The following is a 14999-nucleotide window of genomic DNA, read 5'->3' as shown; positions in this document are numbered from 1 at the left end:
TTTTTTTTTTTAACATTAGATTTTTTGGAAATATATAACTTAAAAAATGTGTAACTAGAGTTACATCAGATGTAACTTGAACTCATTTCATAATTTCATATATATATATATATATATATATATGATTAAGTATTTAATTAGTTTTAGACTCTTCGGTTTATGCATCCAATAATTTACTTGCCACAAAAATTAAAAATTTAAATGGACATGTAGTGGAAATTGGAATCCACTTGAAATCTAATGTATAATCTAATTAGATTTGGACTCTTCAATTTTTACATTTAATAATTTACTTGACACAAAATTAAAATTTAAATAGAACACGTGACACAAAATTAAAAATCCAATTAAAATCTAATTGGACTTTCGGAAAACTCTCTCTCTCTCTCTCTCTCTCTCTCTCTCTCTATATATATATATATTAAGGAACTAGAACTAATAGTGCAGATACTGCAGGTCTAAAATAACAAATGGATTAGATTATATGACAATTGGTAATTGATGATCTATACAACTAAAAAGGAAATTCATAATTCAGAAGCCCAGACAATAATTTCTATTTTCTAGTATTAGGCGCCATTCTGTAAGGGAGCAAAAGGAATGGGAGTTGGCCAACATTAGGAGCACGAAGGTGATATTGCACTTATCATTCCAAGTGTCAGGGTCATATATGGAATATCACAAGTCTTCCACCGCTTTGCTCCGCAACTTGCATAATAAAACCTTCAATTCAATCGCCAAGTACAAAATATCTCCATCATTGGGATGAAAAGCTAGCACTAAGGGAAGAGAATATTTGTGCTGTACTTCTTGTATATATGAGCCATGGAGATTTGTTTGAGACCAATTGGTTGTTCCAAGCACCATTTGCCCCCACCTTCATTATCACAGTCCTTGAGCTCTCAAACACGTAAAATGCTACTAATACGAGTATAGAACATTGAAATCTGACATATTCTTAGGCACACTTGGCACACTTTAAAACAATCAATTTTTTCATCAATGACTGATTTTTTTTTTTCTTTTTTTCTTTAAGAAAAGCGGTAGCATCAATTTTTTTGAGTTGCTCAGTCTGACAAAAGGTGGAGTTTACTTGGTTTAATTGATGTAGCAAGCTCCAATTAGATCTGTTGAGTTACATTGCAAGGATTGCAGTATTGCACCTAGGAATGGCAACGGGCCGGGTTTTTGCATACTTAGACCCGATCTGATTATTAATTGCCCGGACCCGCCCCGCCGAGCCCCGCAGCTTGGGCCCAAATCTGGCCCAACCAATTTTTTTTTTAAGCCCATTAAGATTTTTTTGCCAGATTCAAGCCCATTAAGATTTTTTTGTATTAAGATTTTTGGCATTTGGGCCACGTTATATGGCAGCCAAATCAATCCAAATCATAGGCTAATCATAAATCAATAAATCACCTATTAATTATATATCTATAAATCAATAAATCATAACTAAAATCACCAGCTAAACATAAAAATAAAATAAATCCAACAAGTCCAAGAACTAAGTATCACAAGTCCAACAAGTTCAAGAAATTAAAAGGCTACAAAATAAATCCCACAAGTCTAAGAAATTAAAAAAGGCTAAAAAGGCTTAGAATAATTACAAACCAATAAAGTAATCCAACAAGTCTAAGAAATTAAAAAGGCTACTAAATTAATACAAAATGTCTAATCCTCCACAATTGTAACAAAAATCCCATCTTCTTCATTAGGCTCCCCATCATCAAGAATTGATTGAAGTGTACAATCTCCAGACATAGTTGAAGAACCTACAACAACAATGAATTAAAAAATGGAATAAACTTCATCAAATTGTAACTAGCCTGTAGCTTTCCTCTTTTCTTTTTTTACTTTTTTTACTTTTTCTTTTTCTTTTTCTTTTTCTTTTTTTGGTCTGGACCAGTAAAATGATGTCTCTAGCCCTCATTAGTCATTACGCATAAAACCCCATGAATGTTGAAGTGTAGCCTGTAGCTTCATCTTTTTCTAGCCCTCTTTTAGTTTTAGATATTGGTATGCCTAATATCTTGTTAAAAAATTTTATTTATGCAGTTTCATTATTATCAATTAAAGAAGTACTCTCTCCGTTCCAAATTGTTTGCCCAGCTTAAAAAAATACAATTATTTTGGGATACATCATTAAATGGCTTATCAATTAAATGACACAAAAAGGTGTTTCAAGAATGCATTCTAGGCTCAGTTAGTAAATACGAGTAAAGTTCACGAACAGTTCGCGTACGTTTGTTAAAATCAAAGTTACTCACGTCTTACGTACTGTTTGCAAAGTTTTGTAAATAAACGCATTACTTTAAGTTTAAACATACAACAAGCGTTAAATACAAACAATGTAAAAATTGGCTCGTTACATTCGGATTGTTAAAAATTTTAAATAAATTAATTAAAAAAAAAACCAACTTTTTATTGAAACTTGTTGGTTGTTGCGTCAGATAATTAGGAATATAAAATATTAAAAAATCTCAATAAAATGAATACATGTCAAACACTAAAGTTGTGTTTGGTATTGGCTTAAAAAACCTATTTATGTTACTATTTAATTTATTTTTGCTACTATCTATAAGTTTCACTGCATTTTTTATTATTATTTATGGATCTCACTATATTATTTCAGCTGACTTTTACCTTTATCTACCATACTTTCAACAAAAAAATTTCAATTTTAACTAAATAAATTATTTTCAAATGAACACTAAACGAGTCTAAAAGTCATGTTTAATATATTTAAAATATAAACCTGACAAAACACATATCCCAAGTCTGTGTCATTGTTCCTGGTGCCCAACTAATCATGTTTATTATTATTATTATTATTAAATACTCTAAAACTAGTGCAATATATTAAAATATTACGTCTACAATATTTTCATAACAAAGTTTAGGTAGTAAATTATAATTTAGGCTCACCATTAATATTACTTTCTCACTTATCAATAATAGCTTATCATTTAGGATTTGTTATAAAATTCTTATGAAAAATATTGTAAACGTAGCACTACTACTACAAAAACTTAATAATTGATGAGACAATAAATGTAATTTGTATCATTTTATCAAAATAATAATGAATGTTTGAATTACTTTTTATAATTAATGACACATCGTGACATCAATTTATATGACCTATATAATAAAATTTGTAATTTCTACTGGCATTGTTCTCAAAAAATTTAAATTTTATTTGTATGTTTTACAGATAAAATCACACTTGATAGGAGTTAAAAAGTTATGATATAGAGATGATTGAATTTATCTAAAAAAAAATATATGGTAAATGTTTACGTATATATTTTTGTTATGATTTTTTTTTAAAACAAATGTAACATACCCATAACATATACATATCCTTTTTTTCCATTCCCACATTTTTAAGCCGAATTTTTGAAACGTACTTTTTTGAAAGATGCCAAACTATTAATGTCTATATACTTGTTGTATTAAACTCCTACCGTATTTTACTAACTATGCTTGTCATTTTTTAAAAAATTAGAAGTTTCCTAAATTACCCTTTAACAAATTTATCGAAAATTGTTTACCCTTAAACAAATTTATCAAAAATTTAAACAACTGTGCATACAAAAATAAAAGAATAAAAATTTTACCATGTTCAATTTTCAAAGTTATTGTAGATTACAAACTCTATTGGTGTACCACTAGTACAATAACGTTACAAAGTTATCTTCAAATTTAAATTCTACAACCAAGCCTGACCAAATTCAATCTTAATATTCAAATCAAATTAATTTTAATACAAGTATTGATAAATTCCACAGGAGCATAATGAAAATGTTAAAAAAATAATGATATTTAACTTTTCAAAGAGGACTTAATTATTTTTGAGATAGCCCAAAATAGAATACAGGCCAACAATATAAGATAAAGGGAGTATAATACAACTAGAGAGAAGTCCATACACAAGGGGAGAGAAAGGAATGACTGCATATATTGGGAGTAAATATATGGATGTTGATCACCAAATAGAAAAGTTTGATCAAACTGTTTATGGCGAGTTGGAGTTGTGTTTCTCTGCTAGGAAAGTTGTAATGCCTTGTAATATCCATATATTGTTGAATGTAAAACTAAAACAAGTGATCACCAATGCCAATAGTTAAAGAAACACACTTCATAATGTAGAGAAAACAAGTGTTAAGAACCACAAGATTAGATGATGGGATGATCAAATAGTAACAATAATTAGAAAAATCAACAATAATAGCATGAACGCAAGTCAAAAAACACAAAACCCAAAGCTGAAGATTCTAACAAGCAACACAATCAATTAGGTGGCATTAACATAATTATGGAATGGGAATTGGCCAACATGGTAGCACAAAGTTGATGATAGTGCACTTACCTTCACAGCCGTGAGGAATATCACAAAAGACTTCCATTGTTTTGCTCCTCAAGTTGCATAATACAACCTTCATTTCAATCACCAAATACAAGATATCTCCATCATTAGGATGAAAAGCTAGTACTGTGACAAAGGGAAATTTCAGTGGGACATATTTTGAGACCAACTGGTTGAAAAACACTTCATGCTCCAAGAACCAGTTGCCTCCACCTTCATTATCATAGTCCTTGAACTCCCAAACACGTAAAACACTACCTAAACGAAACCACAATGAATCTGACATATCCTCAGGCACCCCTGGCACACTCTAACGCAATCAGTTCCTCCATGTGACTCATATTCTATAGGCTTCTCAATCAATCGACAAGATCTGGCGTTGTACGGATCAAACGCTAGAAGACGGCCACCAGTACCAGGACAAAAAAGCATGCCTTTATAGGAAACAGCAGACCTGGGAAAGTGACATAATTCAAATCCCTCCAGCGCCGGCAACAACGGCTCGAACTCACTCCATTCACTGGTGTTGGACGAGAACATGTGTATCTTGAATTTTCTTGACTTGTGACTCAAATAAGGAATGGGCACCAAACTGTAACTGAGTTGCTTATCATCAATATTATTATTATTGTAGTCATAGCTGAAAATTAAGCCAGCTTGAATGAAAAGACCACGAGGTTGAGTGATGGGAGGGAGCTCGAGACATTACCTAGTGATTGGATTCATCACATAGTAAACGCTCATCTTACCAGGCACCTCATCTTTAGGCCACTTGCGCCATAAGAGCAAGTCATTGCACGAATCTTCAAGCTCATTGTATCTGTGTACATAAGAAGCGAGAGTTTTGAATTCTGGTTAGTCAGAATCAGTTGTGACGGCACGATTTGATAGGATATCTGCCGACTCAAAGAGCAATGTAAAGGGCTGAAGGTTTGTGTGGTGGTGGCCAACATAGCGGCGAGTAAAATAAGGAGTAGAGATTAAAGAGCACCAGCGATTTGATATGCATTTGCATTGAAATACAGATTTTAAAGGCAGCCAAAGCAGAGTTTCTGTCAGTAGATAATCGGGAAACTTGTCCAAACTCATTGTTGTTCTTCTGCGTTTGCCTCTGCCTCTGCCTTTGCCTTGAGTTTTTGAGAGCATTGCAACAGATCAATCACCGTAAATCCTAATCACCAAGTTGTTTAAACTCAAGTACAAGATATAGAGGTCCGGCTACAACAACAATTTGAAATCCTGAGTCTATCATATCCTAATAAGTTAAATTGTTCATAATAGTCAAATTGTATCTTTGGAGAAAACATTCTACCTCTACCACAATTTTTAAGGCAGAACATTATCTCAATTACATTCAAAATTTGGTTGTAAGGTGGTTGAAACCCACCAATTTTATATATATATATATATATATAAGTTGAACCCATAGTTATTAAACTCATATTGGACGTTGACCTGGTCTATGAGCCAATTCACTGGGTCACTGGTTCAACCAATGGGCCAACAGTCGAACCGCAAGGTCAAATAAAGAGATTTAAAAAAAAAAAAAAAAAAAAAAAAAAAAAAAAAAAAAAAAAAAGAACAACAACAAGAACAACAAGTTAAAGACTTAAACTTAAAGCAATGAACAAATAAAGCCCAAAAAATGTAAACAAAAGAAGAGAAAAGAAGGTTTAAATAAATTATATAACATATACTGATATACTTGTACCTACATGCTAGCTGGCTTCATGAAATTGAAAATTGCATTTTTTATTTTTTTATTTAGATTTCCTCTTATTTAAATTATCATATTATCATACATTAAATAGTAAAGAAGTCAATGGAATTGACCTATTAATGTAATTTTACATAATTCATAAACTCAGCTGGGTTATTAAAACCCAACGAGTTTTAAGCAAACTGTGTGATTCAGCTAGGTTTTACCAATTTCGGCCGGGTCTTGTGCACATTCGATCCAATTGATGACCCAAATCGATTTATATGCTAGGTCACTGGGTTACCAGTCCGACCGACCGAGCCAAGTCAGGTTTAATAACATTGGTTGAACCTTAGTATTTATTATTGGTAGCTCCTATTGAGTCACATCAGCTGACATAACATTTCAATCCATTTAGTCTATTTGGTCCTATTCAACCATATTTTGTCCACTTTGGTCCTACTTGTTCCACTTAGGTCTACATTGGTCTTATTCGGTCCACTTTGTTCCTATTCATTCCTATTCAGTTCACTTTGGTTCTATTCGGTCCACTTTGGTCCTTCTTGGCCTGTTCGGTCTAATTCGGTCCACTTTGGTCTTATTTAGTCTATTCAGTTCAATTCGATCCATTTTGGTCATATTTAGTCCAATTCGGTCCATTCTGTCATTTTCTTCCCATTCAGTCCTTTTCGGTCTAGTTTAGTCTATTCAGTCCACTTCAAGTCTATTCATTCTATTTGGTCCACTTCGGTCCTATTTAGTCTATTTTGATTCTATTCGGTCCTACTCAATCTATTTTGGTCCACTTTGATCATACTCAGTCCATTCGGTCAACTTTGGTCCTATTCAATCCACTTTGGTTCATTTTGATCCACTTTAGTGATACTTTGAGAAGAGAGGTTTGTGTAAAAAAGGACTTGCTTGATTAAGAATTATGTCACATTTCCAACATAATGTTTTCAAGTTCTTGATAAAATTACATTGTAATTATGTTTATAAAATCTTGTATTTTTTCTTTTCTAATATAAGTGATAAATTTACTTATATCTGTTTTTTCTTAAATAATAATTGAATGTAAAATGCATGACAGACTTTATGTAATGATCCAAGGAAAAACATTAGTCACATCTATGTTAAGACTAGTCATAATTGAAACTCTTTATAATTGTTAATAAAGCTCATATCTACCTAATGAATGCCTGATGTGAGACTCATCACATCACACAACCACACAACACACATATAATTTAATGCTATACCTCCAATTACATTTCGAGTAATTACCAAAATTTTCAGTCGAGTTGAGTTGGGTAGGTTATCCATTATCCATTGGATTTGGTCATCCCTACACTTAAAACAATATCTAAATCAGATCTGGGGTGTCAGTGAGCATTGGAAGAGAACAAAATCTTAAGGGTCTAGGATCGAAATAATATCTACACAATTGAGATGGGGTTGTTACACTTTGGGGTATATGTATTGCTGTGAAGAATGCCAGAAAAAATTGTAGTAATTGAAGCTTTTTCCTTTTGGGTAAGGTTTTGTTTTTGATTATTACAAAATGTGGCTGGGATTGGTGACATTGGTCGTTGGACTGTGTGCAGATATTTAGGATTGATATATGTTGCAGTACTATGCAAAAAGGAGAATGGACGAAATTATTTTCCAAGAAGTCTATTTCTATCATCAACCCAACTACACAAAACACTCAATACCAGGTTAAAGGTTACCAGTTTCTCAGAAAAAAGGTTAAAGGTTACCAATAATATTATTCATGTTATCTATGTTTGAACAACGTGCTAATTGAGATTCAAGGTATCCAAAAGGTATTTGGGTAACAGAAGTTATGTGAGACGTATAATTCATGATTAAGCTGAATTTATCTTTTGTTATGATTGATCATTCAAGATTCAACAGTTTGAAATGAATGAATTATTGAGAGAATCGGTGGTAGTGCTTACTGCTTAAGCAAATGGATTTCCCTTTTTTTTTTCTCTTTCTTTTCTTTTCTTTTTTTTTCTTTTTTCTTTTTTTCCTGTTTGGTATGTTATGTAAGCTTCACTCTTATAGCCATCAAACCCTTATGCTACATAATACAGGAAAATCACAATACACATTAACCAAAACCCAAAGCTGAAATGCTAGCAAGCAACCCAAACAAACTAAACAAACTAATAGTGCAAAGATAGTAATTCTACAAATAGACAAAAAGATTAGATTATAATATAATTGATTATCTCTATAATAAACAAACCCAAAGCTGAAAGAAGCAAGCTAGCAAGCATGCACCACAATAAGTGCTAGTAGGCAGCATTCTTTAAAGAAGAAGGAATGGGTGTTGGCCAACATGGGAGCACAGAGTTGAAGGCGAAACTCGCTGCGTAATGGTTAGCCTCAGGAGCATTACAATAGAGTTCGAGCGTTTTCCTACGCAAGTTGCATATCAAAACCTTCGATCTAATCCCCAAATACAAGATATCCCCATTGATGGAATGAAAACCTAGCACTGTGATAAAAAAAGATTGTGTTAGTAAGAGCCAAAGGGATTTTTCGGAGACAAATTCCTTGAGAGACACTTTGTGCTGCAAGCACCATTCGCCTCCACCTTTGTTATAATAGTCCTTGAACTTCCAAACGCAGATATGAGACTGCACTATAATCTGACATATTTTCAGGCACCCCTGAGACACTCCAAGTCCAAGGCAATCAATAAAATTCATTCGGCCCAGTTCTATAGGCTGCTTCATTAGCTGCTCCCATTCTATAGGCTGCTCAATTTCAAAGCAACGACTACCTGTGCTGTTGTATAGATCAAACGCCAGAAGACGGCCATTAGTACCGCACCACAAAAGCAAGCCTTTGTAAGAAACAGCAGAGGAAGGAAAGCGAGCTACTTGAAATTCCTTTGAATACCCCACGACACTCCATCTACCGGTGTCTGACGAGAATATGTGTGCTTCGGAAGCCCATACCTTTAGCATCACCAACCTGTAACTGAAACTGACTTGCTTATCAACAATATCATTAACACTATTATTATAGATAAACCCAGTAATAGTGAAACCTTCAGGTTTAGGAATTGGAGGGAGCGCTAAAACTTGTTTAGTGATTAGATTTATGACATAATAATAGCATCTGTTGCCATCAAACCTATGTTTTGCCAGACACAAGAGCAAGTCATTACACGAAGCTTCAAACCAAAGTTGCTTTTCTAGTTTGTATATGTAAGCAGTGAGAAATTCCAGTTCTGGTTCAGATTTAATTACGAGGAGACGATTACTTAAATATTTATCTTTGTAATCCAAGATCATGATAAAGGGCTGTGTATGAGGGTTTGTGTGGCAGTGCCTAACAACACTGCGAGTGAAGTAAGGGGTAGAGATTAAAGAGCACCAGTGTTTTGATACGCCTTTGAATTGAACTCTGGATTTTAAAGGTAGCCGAAGCAGGATTTCTGTCAATAGAAAATCCGGGAGATTGTTTAAACTCATTGCCATTGTTGTTGTTCTTCTCTTTTGCCTTTGGAGGTTTACATAACATTGAAAATATTGCTGTCTATATATAATATAATGGGATAAAAAAGATTTCCTAGACTATCTCGGAAGGGAATAAAAATAAATAAATAAGGATTTGAGATTTCATAGAGACCAAATCGGAATTGAATTCCTAATTTGTGTTGGTGTCGGAATGGAAGTCCAAAACTTTTCAATTTAAATATTCACCCAATATAATGGGATAAAAAGATTTCATAGGGCTTTCGTGTTTGGTGTATGAATTTTTTATTTTGATGATGGTTAGACCATTATTATTATTATTAATATTATTATTATTATTATCATCATCATCTATATATATATATATATATATATATATAACTGAAGCCTCTGCTAGCACCACAATTTTCCACATCAGCATTATTTAAAAAAAAAAATTCTTTTTTTTTTTTTTCACTAAAACCCAATAATACCTAAAACCCAATAATATAAAAAAAAATTTCTCCTCTCAAACCCGATTCTTTGCCATCTTCACTGTAAATTTTCTCTCCACAACCAAGAACCACCATCGGTCTTTATCTCTCACCTTTCTCTGAATCTAACAACAATAAATAAGTGGGCTTAATCTAAACCAGGGTTGTTGACATCACCACCGTTGAAGGCAAAAGTGGCCTCCACGATCGCCTCCTAGCCCGTCCATTAGTCCGACCCAGCCGACTTTTTAATGCAATTTTTATTGGATTTTTATTTTCCTGGGATTCTTTAATTTGGTTTTGATTCTGGGTTTGTTTTGGTTTGATGTATGGTATTTTTTGTTGTATTTATCTTACATTGGTTTTCCCTTTCTATAATTTATTATACGGGCATTGTAAACATAAGTTAGTTTTGTACATTATGAAACAGTAAACAAGTTTAATGGGTAATATAATCTTCCGGTTTTTTATATGCTAGACTGTGGAATGTTATGTTGGGGCTACTACTATTTTGCATTTTGTGGCGATTTTATTTCTGTTTTGAAGGTTTGGGTTGGTTAGTATGGTTGTTCAAGATTGCCGAACATGTGTGTCTCATTTTAATTTTTAAATTTATTTATTTAGTTTTTGAATACCACACCAAAAAAAAAAAAAAAAAAAAAACCAATGATCTGTTTAAATCAGTAAAATTTAAGAGTACTACACCAGATTTTTAGTGGGGTGATTGATTGTATTAAAGTTTTTTTATTCCTCTATTTAATAAACCAATTTTGTTCAATAGTTGGAGTTAAATTCAGTTTCAATTGTTAATTTGTAATATACACATCTATATCACTATTTGATGTCGTTTTCATCATTTAATGGATTGTCTACAATGTGTTTTATTATAGTTGTCAATAATACTCACATTGCTCTATTTCAAAAGAAAATCTATTGAAGCAACCAAGATTTAGAAGATTGGACACTACAAGTCTTGAAGGATGGGCTTTCAAGTTAGTCAAAGGTGAAGGTGATTCTTCATATTGTTTGTTCTGTTTCACTCCATTTTTTCCTCCTTATTGTTCGGTTTATTTTTTGCAAAAACAGTACAGAAGCAATGTGTATTATTTGTTGATATATAATTTCAAATCTTAATACCTCCAAGGTCGCCCTCAACTCCCTCTCCAACCATAGTCCTCTCACTCCTTAAAGTTTGGTTGGTGTTTCAATAAGGCCTCACTCCTCTCACTCCTTAAAGTTTGATTTTTAGGATTGACTTGAAGAATTTGGATTCTTCTAATGTTTGACTATTTTTAATGTATGAAAATTTTTTATTTTGATCTTTTTCGAATTTCAATTTCCTTTGATTGATATGGATTTCAGTGATTCCTCTTGGTGGATTTCTAGATCATCCACATAGAGTTTCTGCACTCATTGTTGTTTTTGATATTATGTGCGTTCATTAATCTTGACTCATTGTGTATGATAATTTGAGTATATTCTGATATATATTCTGTTTTACAGGTTTTTTGACTATCACATACATGTTACAGGGACACTTTGTCACAAAGCTATTCAATTACTTGATTATTATTAGGTTTAATTGTAAAGAAATTAAAATTGGGTTTTTTGGATTTTAGGGAGGCATTACTCATCAAGATTCTACAGGCCATAAGGATACGATTGGACCCTATGATGTGCAGGTAAAGACATATTTTGAGTATGTTGGAAAAATTTGTTGTGTTTTAAGGTCTTTTATGAGAAACAAAGATGGATTTTTTTTGGTTTGATCTGTATTGAGTTTCCCCTTTTTACAGTCTAATTAAATATTTGGGTTTGTTTTAGTTTAACTATTAATCAAATATTTGGATTTGTTTTAGTTTAACTATTAATGTTCTGGGATATCACATAAAGTTCAATTTTTTTGTTGTTGTTGTTGTTTTTTTTTTTTTTTTTTTTTTTTTGGTTCTGACATGTGTTAATTGATATAAAAAGAAAAAGAAAAAAAGAAGAGATTGTTGGTCGATAAATGAGGAAGAGTAGGGCAAAGGGAAGTTAGTATAAATTGGGGCATTGCAAAACCAATACTCACTTTGATTGGTAATCTGGTGTTTTCTTTGTTTACTGCATAATTTATATTTTTTTAGAATTTGTTATTCGTATTCCATTGATATTGTGAGCTATAATGGTTCTCTTAAAAAAGAACCACTATAGGCATGAGAATTACAATTTTCATAATGATTTATGCATTAGTTAGAAATAATAAGTGCTCAGGTATAATATTTTCATAATTTGTGAACAAATCCTTGGAAGTTAAGAGTTCAGTACCACTGACATCTATATTCTTTAAATGCTTTAGATATTCAAGCATGCACAACTAAAGACAAATTAGCTATGTAGTAGGGGAATTGTACATATTATTAATTACTCTAAGTCACTTTTACCCAAATCAATAAAACTTTGAGTTGAACAGCTGACTGAATTCAAATACAAGAATCATGAGTGTGAGCTATTATGTCCTTCACAAATCTGTTAAGAAAATTATTGGACTAGCCTTGGCCCTAATGTAGCACAAAATGCTATAGTAAATGCTGTTACCCAGCCAGTTATGACCAAATAAAACAGTTAACATCATAGCATTATGTCTTTTAAGTAGAAATTAACTAATGATATGCGTTTCTATTTGTCTCTATTTAATCATTAGTTTGATAGGCTTTTTTAACCATTAGTTTGATAGTTATATCCTATAGTGGGTTTATGCACAGAGTTTCTAACCATGGAGTGGGACTCTGCAGCTTAAAAATTGCTTTTATGGAACAGGAATAGAGAAACTCTTTCTATATTGCTTCTTTTAAGGATTGTGATTGTGCCAATAAATTCTTTTTCTACTAGAATCTTATTTGTCTTTCCAGATCTGGGTGCTTTGGTGCTAACATTGTTCCTTTAGCAATGAAGGTAAACACCACATCCCCTCCTATGCATATAAAGCAATATTTTTGTGTCTGAACCAAGTATATGAGAAGATAAAATCATGAAATTCATTGTTCAAAATGTTCCACCTATTTCATACATTATTTTTTTTTTAATTCACCATCTCCAATGTGCAATTTCTTGGGGTTTGTAACATCCTTTGAAAGTCTCTCTGTCTAGAACAACATCAAACTCATTTGACTAAGACAAATAAAATTTGAGCTGAAATTTTTTCTTTTCATGTTTCCCTCATTAGACGCATCTATTAGGCCTTTTTAGTTGCCCATGGATTAGAATCATTCATATTTTGTATAATACTACATTCACAAACCCAACATCTTGGATGATGCTTTAGAATTTGAAGTTGTCATTGTAGTGGATAGAATGACTCATTCCTGTGCATAGCACAAGTTAGCGATTAGTTGTTGTTGTTGTTGTTATTATTATTATTATTATTATTATTATTTTAGTTTGTTTGGAGGAGACATAAATATGATTTATTGTGAAGGTTTTTTTTTTTTGACAAGATTTCAAGCTATGGCGTCCATTAGGGGTGTTCGCGTTGTGGTGCAGTGTAATTTTGGGTCATTTTTAGTACCACACTTTGCAGTACAGTTTAGGTTAAATCATAACTGCACCATACCTTATTTTTGTAGTCACATGTGCAGCGCGGTGTATAAGATGCGATTTGAAAGGTTTGAAGTCGGTATTTTTTCAAATTTTGGTTTTTTCCTACCCAGCCCAAAACTAATTTTTTCTTTTGCTTTAGGCCAAGTTTGAAACTATTGAGCTAGTTTTTCTTTATTTTGGGTTGGCTTTCCTAGTCAACACTTGCTAGTGTTATCAAACTTTTTTTTTTTTTTTGAAAACTAGGGTTATTAAACTATTCATAATATATTTAATATTAAAAATAAATAAATATATTAATATATAGAGAGGGTGCGGTGCGGTTTGTTCAATTTTCTTATTATAAACCCGCAAACCGCACTACACCATATGGTGTGGTGCACTATTACTTGCAGTGCAATGCGATTATGCAATTTTGCGGGCGGTTTTGGTGTGGTTTGTGAGGTTTTTGTGATTTGGTGAATACCCCTAGTGTCCACTTCTAATAATAGCTCTTTGTCATCACATCAAGACAGCAATTTATTTTTGGCGTAGACGAAGATTGAACCCCAGATCTCTTATTCAACTATTAGAGACTTTATCAATTGAACTAACTGGAACCCATATTTATTGTAAAGTTGATTGTGTGGGAGAGGAGGAATTTCAGTTTAAAGTTGAGATCATGAGTTCTTCATTAGGTCGTATAAATTAAAGATAACATTAAAATAGAGGGTTGCAAGTTGAAGTTTTTTGAATTGTTAGAAAACTCTTCTTCTTCTTCTTTTTCTCTTTCCTTTCTAACTATCATGATTGGAAAAACTTAATTCTCACTATATTCTATCACTAACGAATAGGCTTATGATATGAGTAGATGAAAAATTTAATATAGAAATAAAGAAAAATATATATGTAACTTTTTATTTTTAGAGAACACTAAATTTCTTTAGTTAAAACTTAAAATATAAAGCAATTTTTTTATTTAAAAAAATCCTTGCCCTTGGTTGGTTTAGTAAAGGGTTATATAAGAAAATAGTAATTCTTAACTAATAGTTCAATACAAAATTTTTTAGAAAAATACTGTTATATATGAATAATAGTGCAAAGATAGTAGGTATACAAATAGCCATAAGATTAGATTATAAGATACTAATTGATTATCTTTATAACCAATAACTAACAGTTATTAACAAAAATTACAATGATTATTATAATAAAAAATTTAGGTTTACTTGTAAGCGTGTCTGAGCTCTTTAAGTATAGCAGATAATTTGATAAATGACTGATTGGTTTTGAGTTCGGGTCAGGTTTGTGTATGGACGAGAGATTTCTGGTAAGTTGCATCCATGGACGGAGACATAGTTTGTATTTGGGGGGCAGTGGTGTAACAGCCCAACCCAAAAAAAAAA

General features: G+C 32.2%; 1 protein-coding gene across 1 annotated transcript; it reads right to left on the bottom strand.

Annotated features, from left to right (window-relative positions):
- Positions 1 to 8371: 8371 nt before the first annotated feature.
- On the bottom strand, positions 8372 to 9568 carry LOC115991111 (F-box/kelch-repeat protein At2g43445-like). Its single transcript, XM_031114856.1, has one exon. The coding sequence runs from the start codon at positions 9566 to 9568 to the stop codon at positions 8372 to 8374; it is 1197 nt and encodes a 398-aa protein (XP_030970716.1).
- Between the last annotated feature and the right edge of the window lie 5431 nt (positions 9569 to 14999).

Source organism: Quercus lobata, chromosome 5 (assembly GCF_001633185.2).
Source record: "Quercus lobata isolate SW786 chromosome 5, ValleyOak3.0 Primary Assembly, whole genome shotgun sequence".
Taxonomy (NCBI): Eukaryota; Viridiplantae; Streptophyta; class Magnoliopsida; order Fagales; family Fagaceae; genus Quercus; species Quercus lobata.
The sequence above is the reverse complement of the archived record's forward strand: the minus strand, read 5'-3'. Positions and strand labels throughout refer to the sequence as shown.

What these genes read in the sequence shown, in the direction of transcription:
- LOC115991111 (XM_031114856.1), bottom strand. Translation starts at nt 9,568, where the DNA reads ATGGCAATGAGTTTAAACAATCTCCCGGATTTTCTATTGACAGAAATC.